We start from the raw sequence: 17,457 nt of genomic DNA, 5'->3' as shown, positions 1-17,457 counted from the left end.
TACAGGTCTGTTGGATTCATCGTATTACTCAGCTGTGCGTAAAAAGCATGAATGCTGTTAGGCAGCCGCATTGATTCCGTATTCCAAACCCTCGCTTATCATGAAAAGGTCATAGTTCTGATAAAAGTACACAAAAGGTATCCAAGATAATCGAACCTGGCCAAACAAGCAGTCGAAAACAGTTGAAGCGCCGAGCCTAACACCGATTTCTGATTATTCGGCCTGCTCATGAGTGAGCTTCGGGGTATCATTTCCACATGTTATCGCACCAAATCCAATCGCCCCAAGGCGCAGGTCTAACGTCAAACTTTGGTCGTGAGATTGCTTCACCGCGCCATATTCCATTGCAAAAGCCGGGCCTGGTCAACCAGCATTTGTTTGTCGACGCGTAGCTCAAAATCGGCAAGGAAGCAGAAGCTGAGTTCTAAACGAGAGAGTTCCTTCTCTGTCACGCCACCCACCTTCGCAACCCGGCTGTGAGAGTAGCTGAGATCCTCGAGCGTCTTCATTGCGACTCGCAGACCAGCAAGCACAAGGCGATGGACATTCTTCCGGTTGATGGTTATAATTCGATCAATGCCGGCCATTCTGGTAATATAAAGGCTCGTGGCAAGGTAAACCCCTGTGGATAGTGGACAGTAGCGATGGAGTCGCATCAAATATTCTCTCAAAGTTATCGGTGGTTCTCGTTTCGAGAGAAATCGTTTGGAGAGAACAGATTGTTGCATGAGATCACGACCGAGGGGATCTTCGCCCGTTGGAGCGAAATGCAATTCGGTCACTCGCGTCGGTGTTTCTGCGCCGCTCGTTATTCCGCTTCTTGAATCGAGAGCAGGAGTCTCGTTCCCTTGGCCGTGTGTGTCGACGTTTGGCGCGAATTCGAGCTTGTCCATGGCAACACACAAGAGCCCCAACGCCGTATCCGGCGAAATGTCGAACACATCCGTAGCGTAGTCGACATTCGGATCATTTTCAGCGTCTTGCGGCAGAGGCTGTAAACCGTGTAGCCGGTGGGTGTTCGTATCACCAGCCCGCGACTCAACCTCGACGACCCCGCCGTGCATTTCAACAGGCCACAATTGAAGATGGCGTGATTATTATATATCGCGAAACGTAGGTATATACCGACAGGTTCGCAGCAGCTTCGTGGGTGACAGTAGCATGGTCGGACTATGCCCAGAGTATAAATTTCGTGCAGCTAGTCGTGGATCAAGCCGAATCGAAAACGTACTAACTCATGGACGAACGGGGCAGAAGAAAGAAGGGGAGTTCGGAGGAGGGGTCCGGGGTGGGGTGATGAATAGAATCAGAAGAATGAATCCATCGATTCCACTAATTCGTAGAAATCGAGTGTAATCTGCCTACTGATACAGAGTTGTCAGCTTGCAGTCGAGTTGGGGTTCCTCTCCAACAACACCCACAGTGAGGCAGTGAGGCTGGCTGCCAGTGCCCGCGTGTGAGCACCTGCCTAAAAGCGACCAGTCAAGAGGAGCAGGTAACCAAGCAGGCCGGTCAGAAGAAGTTATTCTTGGTTGTGCAGCGTCGTCGCCTCATTCAGAGGATTCATTATGAGTATGCAAGAGAGTTTAGCAGCGCTGTCATGATGGAAACATTCCCCCAGGTCATCGTTATGATGAAGTTCTAGGCTTGGCTAATCGGGCATTCTTTCGCCCGGCGCTTCTTTTGACCCTGTATACATCCCTGCAACCACCTCATCGACCGTGACATCTACGCAAGATCATCTCTTTCGGACATGTCAATGTCTATCGAATGAACCTGATTATAGAAATTCGTCTCTATAAGAGAACATGAAAAGCAATCAAACTCCAGCCTTCTATTGCGCCTCTTTATTGTCCAACCCAAACAAAGGAAAATCGTTCAACGAAAGACTTCAGGGTACTCCAATCCCCCGATAACGCCCCTAAAAACAGCTGGAAAACAGGTTTTAATCTAAAGCCAGCGAGACCCATACCGCCGAGAGCGCGTGCTGCGGCGGTAGCTCTCGTCCTCTGAGCTGGAATCTGAGCTATCATCATAGCGACGCCTCCATCTTGAGCTTGAATGTGATACGACATCATGATACTCCCTATCCTGGCCCCTTCTTCTTCGACCCTCGGCGTAGATACGGTCGCCGGCTTCTGAGATATCGCGGTAGCCGTCTTGGATAATCCGAGGTCGAAGCCGCCCTTCTGAAATAACTGTGTCTTCCGCGCGACGAAGCCGTGGTAGCTCGGCTGTTAGGTATGTTGGTCCCTCTGGTGATAATGGCCGATATCGTGGTCTGTCGTCGACGTCCTTAGACCCTCTGCGCCTATGGAGACGGGACCGATACTCTTCCCGGCTGCTGTCATCGCTCTCAAGTCGGCGATTCTCATAGCGCGGCCGGTTTCTGTTTTCGACATATTCGACGTCTTCGGAGAATCGGACTTGTCGTCTTCCCGAGCTGCTGCTGCGGGTTCGTCGCTCTGGTGACTGGTGGACCAAGATAGACGACGGTCTTCGCCTAATCGGCTCACGCTCAACAACTGGCGTCCGCTCGCGTGGTGGCCTGGGCCCGCTGGTCCGCTCTCGTGAGCGTGACCGCCGCCGGGTATCGTCGATAATGGTCGTTTCTTCTTCTCTTCGTAGAGATATAGGAGAAGACGATCGTGGTGATGGCCTTCTTCGGGGCGAAACGCATCGAATCTCGGGAGACGGGGATCGCGGCCTCTCACTTCTGGGCCATGCGTAGCGGACATTTGGTTCGGGGTCCACGACAAATAGACGGGGAGACCTAACTCGACCTCTTGGCTTGGTCTCATAGTCGTCTTCCCTGGATGGGACTCTTCTAACAAACGGCAAGCGCATCCTGAACGGTTGACTCCGAACCGGGGAGTCGTCTCGCCTCCACAGATTGCTGAGGTTGGTTCTTGTTCGCAAAGGCTCCCTGGTTTCGATTATGCGATGCGTTGATCGGTGCCTATCCTCAGGCTGTCGATGCTGGGCATACCGCCTGTAGTAATAGTCGTCTCGGTTGAAAACTTGTGGTCGCTTGCATGATATCCCCGTGTCCGTGGACACGTATCGGCGCACGACTCTTCTTGTTCGAATCTCCATTTGGGCAATCGTCAGTAAGTGTATGTCAAAAAGATCTAAGCCGCTTTGCAAGGAGGTTATTAATGTTCTGGATGTGTTGAACTGCTGGTTCTGTCTCAATCTCAGACACAATGTCTCGGGTATAGATATAGGTATCTGAGTCTTTCCTCACAGGGACCGAAATAGCTCTCTCGAGGGAGGTTGATGCCCTCACAAAGGGCTAACAACAGCACGATACAAGGAGACGACATAATAGCAACTAACAAAGAGGAAGAATACCTTGAGGAGTTGACTCTGCGACAGCAGGCGGTGCTCTTCAAAACATAGTCATGAATGAAGAACATGTGGTTGAAGTCATGGGTTCAAAGGCGAGCGCCTGATAATGTATCAGGTACGGGACTCATAAAAAGAAGTAGGTGTCAGAGGTTGTCTTTCTTTTCTTTAAGCTGAAGTGGAGAAATATAGAAGGAGCAGAAACAAAGTCGTTTTAAGGAGGCAGTTTTCAGAAGCTCTTAAAAGGAAGACAGAAGAAGCCTTATGAAAGAGAGATGCGAGACACGATCCGATCCCATCCCAATCCAGTAAGCCAGCCAGTCCGCAACCCTTAGCTATAAGCAACGGGGAACGGGGGTTGACCGGGTACCTGCCTACCACCACTGCAGCCTAGCATGGTTTTTTTTCCTTTCATAGCCAGCAGAAGCAAGTAAAGCCTGATCTAGACTGACTAACAAGGCTGAAGATGGGCCTGAGGGGGAAAGGGAAAAAAACAGCTCCTAAATCCTAGAAAAAAACAGCCCTAGTTCCATGGCGTCCCACACAGCCTCTGCATTCAGCTGCCATCTCCCTCCTCTAGATCGATACTATAATCTACTATCAGTCTGTTAGTAAACTAATCTCATCCGTGTACAGTCACTAGACCCGACCTGTAAAGGCGCTGTCATTCGACGAAGGCGCAACAATGACCGCCGAGCTGTGTCAGCCGGGCAGCGTTCATGAGCGCCGTGGTCGGACAAAGACCCAGGTGACATCACTCAGTTTCTTACAATGAATGAGCCTCCTTGTAGGAGAGAGTTTCACTTGAGTCAAAGGTCTAATTGTAGACGGTTCATGTTTGATGTTTAATCCACAGCTTGAGGTCTATCATTACGTGACTATTTTGAGGCTGGCTACTGATGTGGGCGTTCTGGAGATAATGCGGGCAGTATCAGATCAGGTCCAGGCTAAACAGGGTTTTGGCGCGATAGGATGGATGCGATGCAGGGTGGCGACGAGTGTAGTTTGGGGGCGGGAGGAGCCGATATGCGGTAAGTATGTCATTTCTCCGGCCTTGCTGCAGATAGTATTGACTTGGTCTGGCTGTTGGAGCTGGATGATTGGAGTGCGCGTGTGTAGGTGTTGGGTGATTGGGTCTTGTGGTCTGAAGGATGGATGTGGCGGTGACGATTGATGGCTGTGCAGGGCTAGCCTGTCTATTCAATAGGATTTACCCAAGTCCACTAGAATATTATAGTCAAGATGATCCATTGATAGTCTTAGAATTAATTTGAAGAAAGACAGGAAATTCTTCAGCGTCTTCCGAGGAGAATCACTGGTGTGACCGGTAAAGAAATTCAGGTATAAGTTTGTTGACAGGGTTTACAGCATAAACAGCATGCTCTACTCCAGGACACTCTAACAGAACATCATATCGGAAGCACAAGAAGAGCCGCAAAATAAGCCCCCACCTGGCAGGCACGTCATTTGCCACCCTGCTTCTCCAATGCTGTTAAACCGGAGTAGTCTCTTCAGCCATGGTACACTTCCAAGGTTCATGCCTAAGACATCAATATAACTCGGCACCAGCCACAACCAAACTGACGAATCGTCTGTGTGGCTTATTGTTGGTTACCGGAAATATAGGTATGACAAGGTCGATACTGCCCATGACTCCATTGACCTCATGTATATCTGGCGCCCCAATATACACATTCACGGCACCAGCCACAGCGGAACGGGCGAATCACAGGTGTGGCTTGTTGTTGGTCTCCAACAAGTAGAGGTATGACAGGCGTCCAAGCCGTCCCCGCAGGCAGGCAGGCATCGACATAGAGTATGAACAATAAGTGCCCCGTGCATCAGAGGTCAGCACTAGGATCCGCACAGAATAGAATGGAAATCGGAGACTAGCGGCCTGGTGGGACAAAGTGCGCCAGATGTCTCAACCGTGCGGCTATCCCCATCTCTCGAGGAATTTCTCTTGATTCTTGTCCCGCTGATAAACAACATCCTGGTTCAGCCGCTCGATACCTCTCTGAATGCGGCTTAGCTTTGACTCGAGCTCTGTAAGACTCTTCTCGTGTTCTAGGCTTGAGAGGGAGGCTGTGAACAAAGAATCGGCCCCCAGCGCGGAAGAGAGAAGTCTATTAGCCCGGTCTGTTGGCAGCAATTCGACCGCCAGTGGCGAATCACTAGCGATGCCATAGTTGTGCAGACCATCCAGCATGTGCTGTCTTGCCTCGAGCAAGGCGCGCAGCCCTCCCTCCCCTTCTTCAGACTGAAAAACAGCCTCGTGGGAGAGACCGACGCGGCTCAAGACTCCTCCAAGAGCCTCAGCTTCCGGGAACGGACCGCATTGTTTTCCGGCTTGGGTAGCCAGGGGTGTTGGTTGGGTCGAAAACCTTCTCATTGTCTCCCGCCTCGAACTAGTAGAGTCTAGAATCTGGTCACCCACTTCAGACCGATATTGAGCCACGAAAGCCTCGAGGGTTGTACAGAACGACTCTCGATCTTGCAAAATCGTTATAAGGCTCTCCGCAGATGCCGTCATATCGGTGATCGTTCCAAGTATCTAGCACAGATGGTGAGTCAATGACAAGGCAGACACGACGGTAGAAGCTTACATGGTCTAGTTTCTGGTGAGAAGCAATACGCAGCTGACCATGATGATTTTGAAGTTCCCGGAGGATAGGCTCGACAAATTGCTGCTTAGTAGACATTTCGGCAAGAATGTCAATCTCAGGATAAAGAGAATCCAGCTCTTCCTCCAACGCAGCTGCAGCCTCAACAGCCTGACTATCCGTGGCTACTTTGTTGCCCTCAAGTATCTTCTCTAGGTACAGTCGATCTAGTCGGCAGTATATCTCTTCAGCGACACACTGGGTAAGAACTCTGCTCAATTCTGATGTTCGTTTCACGATAGAAGCGTCGTCATCAGAGGCTTTTACCCCAACCGCGAGCCTCTCCATGTCGGATAAGTGCTTATCGTCCTCTTTCAACCGCGTCGTCAAAACAGAGAGGATCTTCTTCCCGTCCACTGTTGATTTCTCTGATTCGTTCTTTAGACTGACCTCTAATTCGTGCGCCAACTCACTTGACTATTTGCATTTCTTAGCAGTCGTTCACTCCCCGGAGCCTCATGAGAACCATTACCGCTATAGCTGTGTTCTGTCTTGTCGCGTCGTGCTTTTGGCGCAGCCTTTCCAGTTCCCTGTTTTGTCTCGATACTCGGTCATTGTCACGCTTCTGATGCCGATTCAAGATCTCGTATTGAGTAGTCAGAACATCCGTTTGATGCTGGATCTCCAACGTGGATGTATTCAGAGTTTCGATTGCTTTCTGAATGTCATCATCTAGAAACGGCCGTGTGGAATTGAAGTTCGCGTCGGAAAGGAGGACCTGTAGAGTACCCGATTCTTTCAGCTTCAAGTACCTGTTGCGTAGTTAAGAGATTAGCTTCGTGCACGGAACGATAGGGACCGAATAGCAAGCATACAGCCTCAGTTCCTCCTGTGATAGGAGCGTGTCCGCGGTGAGATGCTCATGCACCCACTCTATATAGTTGGCCCTGCTGGTATCATCATCATCAAACGCCGCCGCAATATCGGCCCGTTTTGGTGGTATATCCCTGTCTTTCAGAGCGGAAGTGACGAGTTCCACGGGGTCCATGTTGCTTGTTGTGGCTGTCATGTACAAGTTCGAGGATCCCCGCAATCAAGGTCCATTCTTGTGTTGTTGTTTTCGACGCAAGAGTTGCTTGGTAGACTAAATACCACCTAGCTTCTGGTCTGACAGAGGCACTGATTTTGAGCGAACGAAGGACTATTTGTACATCTTCGCGCGATGTTGATGTCCTCTGTCCGGAGACTACTTCGGAGTACCGACTGAGCGTGTCTTGGCGGCGGATCCATCTGAAGGCGGCGAGTTCTCCCCGACTCTTCTTCAACCTCACACTTTTGGTTACCACGCGGTGTTCGTTGGGGCCAGGCAACTGGGCAGACTCTACTTCCCTACTCTATTCCGCCTTCCAGCCGCTAACCTTACGTCAAGCGACAATGCATAATTGGGCTTGAAGACGAAACCGCGAAGACCTAAAAGCTTTGAACACCCTCATACACGATCTGCCCATCGACAGATAGCACCGACCGCACAGATACTGCTACCAGGCGCAAGATGGAGCACCGAACGTTCGTCTCCGACTCCCTTCTCCGCCTAACGGGCGCGTCGGATCCCACCGTCGTCGACTTCGTCCTCGCCACCGCAACCTCCGCGAAATCGCCCTCATCATTACAGGACAAGCTTGCGCCATTTCTGGACGGGGAACCGGCAGACATCAGCGCATTCTGCTCGGATCTGTACAAACGGACTGCAAAGTCTACAACTAGCACTTCCGCCGGCACCGGAACTAGCAGTGGAAACAGAGATGCGAAACCCAGCGCCGCGGGAAAAGAAAAGAAGAAGTACCGACTTCTGGACATGGATGAGCCTGATGATGAGGGTGGTAGCGGGAGTGCGAGCTCCCTAGGTCCTAGGAATGTCGAGGCCGAAAAGAAAGAGAAGGACCGGAGAAGGCGGGATAAAGATCGGGACGACGACAGAGATAACAAGAGTCGCAGCAGCGGTCGCTGGGAGAAAGAGGATAGTCGGAAGAGGGAGCGCGAACACAGTCGGGACCGGTATCGATCGAAGAAATTAAGACGGCGCGATGTCGATGACTTTGAGGACCGATGGGGTGACGAGGAGATATTAGAGGAGGAAGAAATGCAAGAAGTTGAAGACTTCGAAGAGTCGCCGGCCAAGAGAACGAGGTTGGAGAATGGATCTGCGTCACCACGCTCAACGACGAGCTCGGCCGATCTGAACCCGGAGGAGCGGAGAGAGCGTGACCGGAAACGGGACCTTGAAGAGCGTGATGCTTTTGCGAAACGGTTAGCGAACAAGGACGATAGTCGGTCAAAGAAGATTGTTGAGGACCGGACAAAAGATAGCGAGGCTGCACGGCGCCGGGCATTGGCAGATGATGCTAAAGCTAGAGCGGCTGCTATGCCGGATTTGAGGTTGCGGTCTCGACAGGAGTACCTCAAAAAGCGAGAGACAGAGCGTCTTGCTCTGCTGAGGAGGCAGGTTGCAGAAGAGGCCCAGGAACTGCGAGAGAATCCGAACTTGACGCGTAAGGAGAAGGAGGAGTTTGCGCGTAATCGTGAGGTGCTGCGCATCGCGGAAGAACGACTGCGCATTGATGACCACCGGGATGGGTATATGATGCCGGAGGACTATATCACGGAGAAGGGCAAGATAGACCGGAAGAAGAAAGAAGATGCTCTCTACAAGCGCTATGTAGAGCGCGACGAGTACGGTCAAGAGAAATTTGTTACGGAGCACGAAGAATGGGAGCTAGAGCAGGCGGCCAAGGTCAAGTCCCAAATCAACCGGGCTGAATTTGTCGATGAAGGAGATTACGAATATGTGTTTGATGATACACAGAAGATCAACTTCACCATGGACGCCCAGATGAAGGGTTCGCGCAAGGTCCTAACCCAAGAGCAGCGTGCGCTGCAAGAGAAAATTGACGAAGCAGAAAAGAAGGCCCAGAGCATTGAAGATACCCGGAAGAAGCTGCCGATATACCAGTTCCGAGACCAAATTATCCAAGCGGTTCACGATCATCAGGTGCTCATTATTGTCGGAGAAACGGGATCTGGAAAGACTACGCAGCTCCCGCAGTATCTCCACGAGGCTGGGTACACTAAGAATGGGATGAAAGTTGGATGCACACAGCCCCGACGAGTCGCAGCCATGAGCGTTGCTTCACGTGTCGCAGATGAAATGGGCGTGAAGATAGGCAATGAGGTTGGGTACTCCATCCGGTTCGAGGACAATACGAGTGATAAGACGGTGCTCAAGTACATGACTGATGGCATGTTGCTGCGTGAACTCCTTACAGAGCCAGATCTGGGACAATACTCGGCACTGATGATTGACGAGGCGCACGAACGTACAGTGCCCACGGATATTGCTTGCGGCCTTTTGAAAGATATTGCAAAGGCGCGGCCAGATCTGAAGTTACTGATCTCTTCTGCAACAATGGATGCGCAAAAGTTCCAAAGCTACTTCGACAATGCACCCATTTTCAACATCCCGGGAAGAATGTACAACGTTGATATTCACTACACCCAGCAGCCCGAGGCCAACTACTTGGCTGCCGCTATCACTACAGTCTTTCAGATCCACGTTTCCCAAGGACCTGGTGATATCCTCGTTTTCTTAACCGGTCAAGAAGAAATTGATGCGGCTGAACAAAGTTTACAAGAGACAGCGAGGAAGCTTGGGAATAAGATTCCTGAAATGATTATATGTCCAATTTATGCCAACCTACCGTCTGATCTTCAAGCGAAAATCTTCGAGCCAACACCGCCAAAAGCTCGCAAGGTCGTTTTAGCCACCAATATCGCCGAAACTAGTTTGACGATTGATGGAATTGTTTACGTGATTGACCCTGGCTTCGTTAAAGAGAACGTTTTTAATCCCCGAACCGGCATGGAGAGTTTAGTTGTGACACCCTGCTCGCGAGCGTCAGCGAACCAAAGAGCCGGTCGAGCCGGTCGTGTCGGGCCAGGAAAATGTTTCCGCTTGTATACAAAATGGGCGTACTATAACGAACTGGAGGAGAGCACGACGCCAGAAATTCAACGAACCAACCTAAACAGCGTCATTCTCATGCTGAAGTCACTGGGAATCGACCAGCTTCTCGAGTTCGACTTTATGGACCCTCCCCCAGCAGAAACGATCATCCGAGCACTAGAGCAACTCTATGCTCTAGGTGCATTAAACGACCGTGGAGAGCTCACCAAGATCGGGCGACAGATGGCCGAGTTCCCAACGGACCCAATGCTCGCCAAGGCCATCCTGGCCGCCGATGCCCAAGGCTGCGTAGAAGAGGTCCTCTCTATCGTTTCCATGCTTGGAGAGGCCAGTGCTCTCTTTTTCCGACCAAAGGACAAGAAGATCCACGCGGACAGTGCGCGAAATCGCTTCACCATCAAAGACGGCGGCGATCACCTCACCCTCCTCAATATCTGGAACCAATGGGTAGACTCAGACTTCAGCATTGTCTGGGCAAAAGAGAACTTCCTGCAACAACGAAGTCTTACCCGAGCCCGCGACGTACGCGATCAACTTGCGAAGCTCTGCGACCGTGTCGAAGTCACCGTTAGTTCATGTGGCTCGAACAACATCATCCCGATTCAAAAGTCCATCACTGCCGGCTTCTTCCCCAACGCAGCGCGCCTCCAGCGCGGTGGTGACAGCTACCGCACCATCAAGACAGGCCAGACGGTATATCTGCACCCGTCGAGTACGCTGTTCGAGGTCAATCCGCGCTGGGTCATCTACTTTGAGCTGGTTCTCACGAGCAAGGAGTACATGCGCAGCAACATGCCTCTACAAGCGGAATGGCTGGTTGAAGTCGCGCCGCATTATTACAAGAAGAAGGATTTAGAGACGCTAGGCACAGAAAAGAAGCCGAAGGGACAAGGGGCTGCTGGGGAGAAGAGCCGTGATTAGATTATTGCATGTACATCATTGAGGTATATCAACCATATATTTGTCCCATCATGTGCCAGCATCGCGTGACTTTGTTCCTAGAGTAGATATCAAGACACAACAGAACACAATGCCAACATAATATGGCCCATTATAATCAATCCATACGCTGCTCAAGACATCTAGATACTCCAATATACCGTTCTTTGACTTCGTAAACTGTAGATTAAACCCTGAAGTCATAAGGCAGTCTACAGGGTAAACCAATCACAACCGCCCCCAATCAAATCGACCGCGGTCCCGAAACCCCAAAGCCGAGGTTCAACTCCAGCCTGCCATCCCGCACTTCTTACTCACCCCATCATCTCCGCCTACAAGTACACCTCCACCATCTAAATACACAGCACACCTCTAACCACCACCATCCACACCCAGACTCACAAGCGCACCCCTTCTAATCCCACCCCGACGAATCTCTAAATCTATAAACAACACCAAACCTCAAGATGAGCAAAGCATTCACCCCCGCAGACGTCGCAACCCACAACACCCCAGACAAGGGCCTGTACATCATTGTCGACAACGCCGTCTACGACGTCACAAACTTCGTCGACGAGCACCCCGGCGGCGCGAAAATCCTGAAGCGAGTCGCAGGGAAGGATGCGTCGAAGCAGTTCTGGAAGGTTTGTCTTGTCTCTCGCTCACTCACTCCCTTTTGATTGTTATCTGTCTGTACCCGGGGGCCGAAATGCCGATTTTGGGATGAAGGCCCGAATCAGATAAAGTGGTGCGTGCATTGGCTAACCTTTTCCGTGGGCGATAGTACCACAATGATGGCGTGTTGAAGAAGTATTCGCCGAAGTTGAAAGTGGGGGATGTTAAAGATGCGGCGAAGCTATGAGGTGGGAGGACTGAGAGGGAGGGATACTGTTTTGGCTGGATGGGGTACGGGGAGCGATAGGGGAGGGGATTGCCCATATTCGATGCGCGAGGTCGAACGCTGAGCAGGAAGAGATGCTGCTATATACACCATTTTCTGTTATTTGTCTGTATCCGTCTGTGTTGTTTTCATAGAAATGGAAGAATCGCATATCGTGTGATAGAGCGGTGCTCATTATTGCTTTGTTTATGATTACTGGCAGGACAATCAATACTCCTCTTGAATATATTAATCCAAGCCTTTATCTATATTGATAGACTTTTATATAACCTATATACAGTCGACAACTCGCTCAGATGGTATCAATGTAAGACACGACACAACTCCGTATCAAAGAATGACGAATTACAAAATATGTGAGGCCGACGCCGAGGCACGTGAGCAACGGCTAGACATTAGAATCCCCTGAATGGATCATCGGTGCGATACCCGCCGTCTCCCAATGGAGACTCCAGATCTGGGTATCCCATCGTCTGGCTCATGCTCCAAGGGGTTGAGGCCTTGCGCGAATGTCGGCGCGCAGGCGCAGGCCGGTAGCGGTTCGACTCGGTCTGGTCGATAAACGCCTCCATGCGGACAGTGCCAATAGCATCGAAAAAGTTACCCGTTCTTACACTATTCTCAGACGTGCGTTGGCTGAAGCTGCTTCGGACGCTATTTAGCCCCTGTGAATTCGTGGACGGCGCCACCGCATCAGGGGAGCTGCGCATGGAGGGCATCGTGTTCTGGCTAGAAAAGCTGCGGATGTTCGGGATCGGCATCCTCGGCGCGGTGTTGCTGCGCTTGCGAGAGTGGTTCGAGAACCGCGGCACTGTTGGCGGGTCGGCTGCGTCTTCGGACGCACGTATTGCAGAACCAGCTTCAAGACTAGCAGGAAGCTCAGGGACTGGTTCGGGGTGATTGTTTGTGAAAGAGCGTTTCTTGCCCTTGGGGAAAGGGCGTGGGCGGCCCTTTGCGATTCGGATTGAGTCGCGGATTGGGTTGCGGCGGAGAGTCGCTGTGGGTGCTGGGCGGACGTATTCCTCTTGCGGCACTGGTGGGAGGGCGGCAAGGTCGTTGACGCCCACAGCGGAGTGGCTCAGGAATGAAAGGGCTGTCAGCCAGACGTAGTGCCGGTCGATGCTGGTGGCGGTGAATTTAAGCGCTCGCTCGGGAGTGAGGATTAGGATTGAACGATTGAACTGGGCTGGGCCGGTAAAGCCCTTGGGTAGCGGATTGTCGTCCTTGACGTCGAGGACAGATTGGATGATCACTGCAGAAGTTAGTACTGTAATACGTATCTGGAGAAGACATGCTTACGTTTCCTGCCACTCTTGCCGAGTAAGGCAGGCCCGCTGGTGGGCTGTTTGCTGCTCCACATGACTGCACGTTCATACGGCGCAAGCCAGACCCATCGCTTGTGCCTAACCCCGCTGTTAGTGATGCTGGCGGAGAGTTCTTCTGCGTTGCGGCCCTCCCAGTTGTCCTTGTCCCCGACAAATGATCTCCTCCTTCGGATATACTTCCACATCCATTCTCCCACCATAGTCTGTGCAATGGCATCAACCACACTAGTTGGCTGAACAGACGTGGACGTAGATTCATACCGTTCGTGCACAGGCTGCTGCGAAGCGCTTGGTCGCCGACCTTGCTGTCCTTGGGTGCTTCGCCGGTTACGAGGCAGTGTTATATCATCGAACGGAAGGGGTGGGCGCTGAGGACTATCCGGAGCATACGAAGAGACGGACATGGCAGGGGACGATCGAGTTGTCGGCCGCTCGGTGTCTGTCTGAGACATAGCAGCCGCAGAACGCACGCGCCGGAGTGTAGGTCGGCGAACAATGCTATGCCGTGGTCGATCAGAGAAGTTGCGCGAGGGTGTCGGGCTTTGGCGACCGTCACTTCCACCCTGAGGGAATTTCCTTGAACTGAGACGGATAGGAACAGGGAATGGGGGCGCGACGCTGGAGGCATTGCTGCCACTGCCGCTGTCGATACTGGGCTCACTTGGGCTGCGTGCTCGAATACGTTGGTGTGTAGCTGCGCCACTGGAGATCATGGCCGCTTTGCGCATGTCTTGCTGTCGGGCCCCTGAAGCTCCGGAGCGCGACCAGGAAGAGCCGGGCGGACTTCTCATTCCATTGTTAATTTCGGCTTCAAACCGCTCGGAGTCCAGATCCTCGTTGACTTCCAGCAGCGTCGCCTCATCTAGACTGCGACGACGTTCATGAGCCGAGACCATCTTACCCCTCCGTAGCTTGTACGATGCAAATGGCCGGTTGAGGAAGTCATCATCGGTGAACAAATCCCTGGTGGCGTCAGGAGACTCTTCGTCGCTCGTCTCTCCAAATCCGGCAAACAGGCTGCTAGATCGCAGGGGCCGCCTAATATTAGCCTTAGAGTTGCCGGACGACAATGGGCCATTGTCATTATTGCCTGGATAAGCTTGAACATGGCCGAATTTTCCTTTCGCTGTTGCCTCGAAGGCCGCCTCACCAACGAGGGACGCCTTTCTCTCGCCTTTGGCTGATCTAGGGGGTGGGGCTTGATATGGCTGGATATGGTGCTCCTGTGACGTTGGGCTGACTGGAAAGTCCGGTATTGCTGATGGGAGCAAGCTTGCTGGGAGCTTGACAGGGCGTTGGTCAACTCGAATCGGCTCAGTCTGGATTCCAGTGGTTCGAGTTTCGACGACGGGCTTAAAGTCGGCTTGACAAGAGACACTCTTGGTTTGAGGCGGTAAAACCACACTTCCTCGAGGAGAAGGCGGTTCAGACTGGGGAGGATGGATTGCGATCATTGGAACCTCAATATTCGCGGACTTGGCAGCGTCTATTTCTGCAGGCTTGGGTTCAAGTTTGGGTTCAATGGGAGACTCCGTTTGCACAGAAGTCGAGACCATAGCAGCCTGTCCAACAAGAAGTTCAGTTGATGCAGGTGGCTCTTCAATTTTCGGTGTCCACGGAGGGCTGGGAAGGTCATCAACTGTTTGAGAGGAAGCTGACACCATATCGATCGTGAATGTTGAGGTACTGCTGTCTTTGGATTCGTATGCCGGAACCTGTATCTCCTGCACTTCTTGCAATTGCACATTTGCCTCAACGAGCTTATCAGCCGTTGGAGCCAAAACAGGCGATGGAGGTGGGGAGTATTGGATGCCCGTATCTTGATATTCCACGGGGGGCGAATGCATTGCCATCGAATCTCTAAGCTCAGCAGCCTCCTCCGTCCTCAACCCATAGCCATCCAGACTCTCGTTCATCGAAAGGCCAAGAATCTTCCTCGCTTTTGCGTCCATACCTAATGTGTGAGACATATGCGAATGGACAGAAACAGGACGTTCTTCAGGAAGTGCCTCGGGAGACTGGGGTACCATGTCATCCTCGGGGTTAAATTCATCTTCCTCATCGAATGCCAGTTCCTCTGCAAGGTTGGTCTGCGAGCTATGCATGTTGGCGGTGCTCATAACCGAGTATCGAAGATTGTGGAATCTATCTTCGTCGCCATCATCGCTACTCATGCTCGTAACACTGGTTCGGCGTCGCCCTTGGCTGCTTGAATGAATGCTTGCCGAATCACTGTCCTTTCCTGTAGATGTTTCTTTCGTTGTGTCTGGACCGTCGTTGTAGGCACGCTCGAGGGATCCCGCAGCTTGCGCAGCGGCAACTTCGTTCAAAACAACTTTGAGTCGACCTTCAACCACATGGACCTTCCGCTCCAAATTCCTGCGTTCGCCATCCCATGCTTCCCTGTCGCGAGTCCATAGTTTTGTGGTCCTCTCTAATTCTTCGTCTCTGCTCCGTGCCTTTTTCTGGACCTGTTCGAGTTTCCTGCGTACTTCAGATATACCATCCAGCGCGTCATCTCTCTCTTTGGCAAGCTCAGTAAGAGCGGATGAGCTGCCTCCTTCCAGTAATTGAAGTTGATGCTTCAATGACCGAGACTCTTTCGAGTGCTTAGATAGCCGCTCAGCCAATCCTTCGTTCTCATTTCGTGACTCGTCGAGGGTGCGCTCCAATACATCAATGGCCTTTGTCTTGCTCTCTACATCTCGCCGTAAAGCAAGAATCTCAGAAACAAGAGACGCATGCAAAGTAGGCGTGAATCTTCGTGGATCTAGTGGTGATATAACGTCCTCGTCTACGATATCGTCGTAATCACTGCGTCCTTCGGGGGACGATATATGGTTCGGTAACGAGGCAGGTGACGACACTGGACCGGGGGAAGAATCGGCCCGTGCATGCATGGATGGCGGTCTTCGGGGTGTTGTAGTAGGCGTTGGGAACGCACTCGCCGCTGGTGGGCTCTGGTACATAGCTTCCGTGGCCATGGCGTTTGCAGCTAGACCATCAGATAACACTCGCCCTGGTCAAGGCTCCCACTTCGGCTCTCATGTAAAGCTCGGCTGTGCAGTCGGACAATGAAGCCTCCATGGACTTTTTGTATGTTGGGTCAAAACGAATAATCGGGCAGGAACGCAAGGAAAGAGTTGCAAGCCGAAAGAAAACGCTGACCAGCAGCACCGAAGATCAATCAGGAGTTTGTAACTGCTTCGATCTGAGACACGCATGAGCCATTTGCGCTCGACTCGGGAACGTGGTTGGGAAGTCAAAAGCCTTGCATGGGAGATCATACTCACATCCGGAAACTGTGCTCAAAACCAGCATCCAGAGACTTTTCAGCCTCAGAAATCTCCCAGGAAAATGTCCGGACTGACGCGTTCCTGGCGTAGTGGGGTGTTGGAGTCGCAAAAATCGAGTCGCGGACGGAGATGATGTGAAAACGGCAGGTAAGACAACAGCATAAAAATAGAGATTAGAGAATAGAGAAAATAAGTGTACGGAGTACAGAAGAACGAGCAACGGCTGAACGATATCTGCAAGACCCTTGTGACCCTAACGTTGTTTATCGTCCAATCCCTCGCCTTTTGCAGGAAGATCTGAGGAAAGAGGGGGAAGTAGTGAGACTGAGATGCACGAAGTACGGCGTCGCCCGTTGTTGGACCGCGTCAGGAACCTGGTCAACTGAGCCTTGTGGCGACGAGCTAGCAGACGACATGATGGGCCAGCCATGCTAAGATTCTCGGAAAGCTCGTCGTGAGTTAGCTTCGTCCAGGGGTGTTCGTTAGGGGGGGATGGGGAAAAGAGCCCGCGTCCGGGACTAGCAAGGAGGAGCCACTTGATTCCCCACCAGAGCTGCCACCGGACTCCAGCCTGTCGCAGAAGTTCAGAACGGCAAATTGAGGAAAACAGAGAAAGTGATCTGCTCCGCCTACCAGTGTTATTGGCTATGTCCATTGCGGCAAAGAGGTGTTGGACACGGGGGGAAAACCACGGCCAATCAATGGAGAACAAAAGGGGGAAGAGGAAACAAGAACTAATTTGAAACCACTGCGAAGGAAGCGAAAAGGAGAGGAAGCACGGTGGGCTAAGCAAAGAGGCTTGCCAATTATCATCGCAGAAATCGGATAATAATTATAATAGCCAATACTATAAGAAACGGCCTGATATTTCCAACAAGCGTTGTAAGCGGCCATTCGAGGAAATGGATTTAAGGAGCGATAAAGGAGTTCATGTCAGCCAGTCGTTGACTCGTTGGACTCCACTCCTGGTTGCCTTTTGTGAAAGCCTCATGGATCAGACTTTAATCCAGGGCTCTGACACTCC

General features: G+C 51.8%; 6 protein-coding genes across 6 annotated transcripts; 1 reads left to right on the top strand and 5 right to left on the bottom strand.

Annotated features, from left to right (window-relative positions):
- Positions 1–132: 132 nt before the first annotated feature.
- BJY04DRAFT_78986 (putative cyclin-dependent protein kinase complex component) lies at positions 133–1,543 on the bottom strand. The gene has a single exon (XM_073721080.1). The coding sequence runs from the start codon at positions 1,062–1,064 to the stop codon at positions 327–329; it is 738 nt and encodes a 245-aa protein (XP_073570305.1). The 5' UTR covers positions 1,065–1,543; the 3' UTR covers positions 133–326.
- Positions 1,544–1,950: 407 nt separating this feature from the next.
- Positions 1,951–3,096, bottom strand: BJY04DRAFT_219231 (putative RNA binding protein; the record flags this gene model as incomplete). The annotated part of the gene is made up of 1 exon (XM_073716520.1): positions 1,951–3,096. One exon carries the CDS (start codon positions 3,094–3,096, stop codon positions 1,951–1,953), a length of 1,146 nt encoding a protein of 381 aa, XP_073570304.1.
- A 2,188-nt stretch (positions 3,097–5,284) lies between these two features.
- BJY04DRAFT_219230 (uncharacterized protein) lies at positions 5,285–6,999 on the bottom strand (the record flags this gene model as incomplete). Its single annotated transcript, XM_073716519.1, has 4 exons — positions 5,285–5,902; positions 5,955–6,428; positions 6,484–6,763; positions 6,827–6,999. 4 exons carry the CDS (start codon positions 6,997–6,999, stop codon positions 5,285–5,287), a joined length of 1,545 nt encoding a protein of 514 aa, XP_073570303.1.
- A 296-nt stretch (positions 7,000–7,295) lies between these two features.
- BJY04DRAFT_191415 (uncharacterized protein) lies at positions 7,296–8,476 on the bottom strand. Its single transcript, XM_073711638.1, has one exon. The coding sequence runs from the start codon at positions 7,806–7,808 to the stop codon at positions 7,422–7,424; it is 387 nt and encodes a 128-aa protein (XP_073570302.1). The 5' UTR covers positions 7,809–8,476; the 3' UTR covers positions 7,296–7,421.
- A 2,754-nt stretch (positions 8,477–11,230) lies between these two features.
- On the top strand, positions 11,231–12,031 carry BJY04DRAFT_191413 (cytochrome b5-like heme/steroid binding domain-containing protein). The gene is made up of 2 exons (XM_073711637.1): positions 11,231–11,555; positions 11,696–12,031. Exons 1-2 carry the CDS (start codon positions 11,379–11,381, stop codon positions 11,771–11,773), a joined length of 255 nt encoding a protein of 84 aa, XP_073570301.1. The 5' UTR covers positions 11,231–11,378; the 3' UTR covers positions 11,774–12,031.
- Positions 12,032–12,040: 9 nt separating this feature from the next.
- Positions 12,041–16,785, bottom strand: BJY04DRAFT_191411 (putative nuclear migration protein). The gene is made up of 2 exons (XM_073711636.1): positions 13,112–16,785; positions 12,041–13,064 (listed from the first exon to the last, which is right to left on the bottom strand). Exons 1-2 carry the CDS (start codon positions 16,119–16,121, stop codon positions 12,208–12,210), a joined length of 3,867 nt encoding a protein of 1,288 aa, XP_073570300.1. The 5' UTR covers positions 16,122–16,785; the 3' UTR covers positions 12,041–12,207.
- Between the last annotated feature and the right edge of the window lie 672 nt (positions 16,786–17,457).

Source organism: Aspergillus karnatakaensis (assembly GCF_047715665.1).
Source record: "Aspergillus karnatakaensis strain CBS 102800 unplaced genomic scaffold BJY04scaffold_30, whole genome shotgun sequence".
NCBI lineage: Eukaryota > Fungi > Ascomycota > Eurotiomycetes > Eurotiales > Aspergillaceae > Aspergillus > Aspergillus karnatakaensis.
This window is presented reverse-complemented; position numbering and strand designations above follow the sequence as displayed.

Bases quoted from the DNA above. Each gene is read 5' to 3' on its own strand.
- BJY04DRAFT_78986 (XM_073721080.1), bottom strand. From the start codon at position 1,064: ATGCACGGCGGGGTCGTCGAGGTTGAGTCGCGGGCTGGTGATACGAAC.
- BJY04DRAFT_191415 (XM_073711638.1), bottom strand. From the start codon at position 7,808: ATGTCCAGAAGTCGGTACTTCTTCTTTTCTTTTCCCGCGGCGCTGGGT.
- BJY04DRAFT_191411 (XM_073711636.1), bottom strand. From the start codon at position 16,121: ATGGCCACGGAAGCTATGTACCAGAGCCCACCAGCGGCGAGTGCGTTC. The intron at 13,065-13,111 runs GTAAGCATGTCT...TAACTTCTGCAG, and splicing joins CGGCAAGAGTGGCAGGAAAC to TGATCATCCAATCTGTCCTC.
- BJY04DRAFT_191413 (XM_073711637.1), top strand. From the start codon at position 11,379: ATGAGCAAAGCATTCACCCCCGCAGACGTCGCAACCCACAACACCCCA. The intron at 11,556-11,695 runs GTTTGTCTTGTC...CGTGGGCGATAG, and splicing joins CGTCGAAGCAGTTCTGGAAG to TACCACAATGATGGCGTGTT.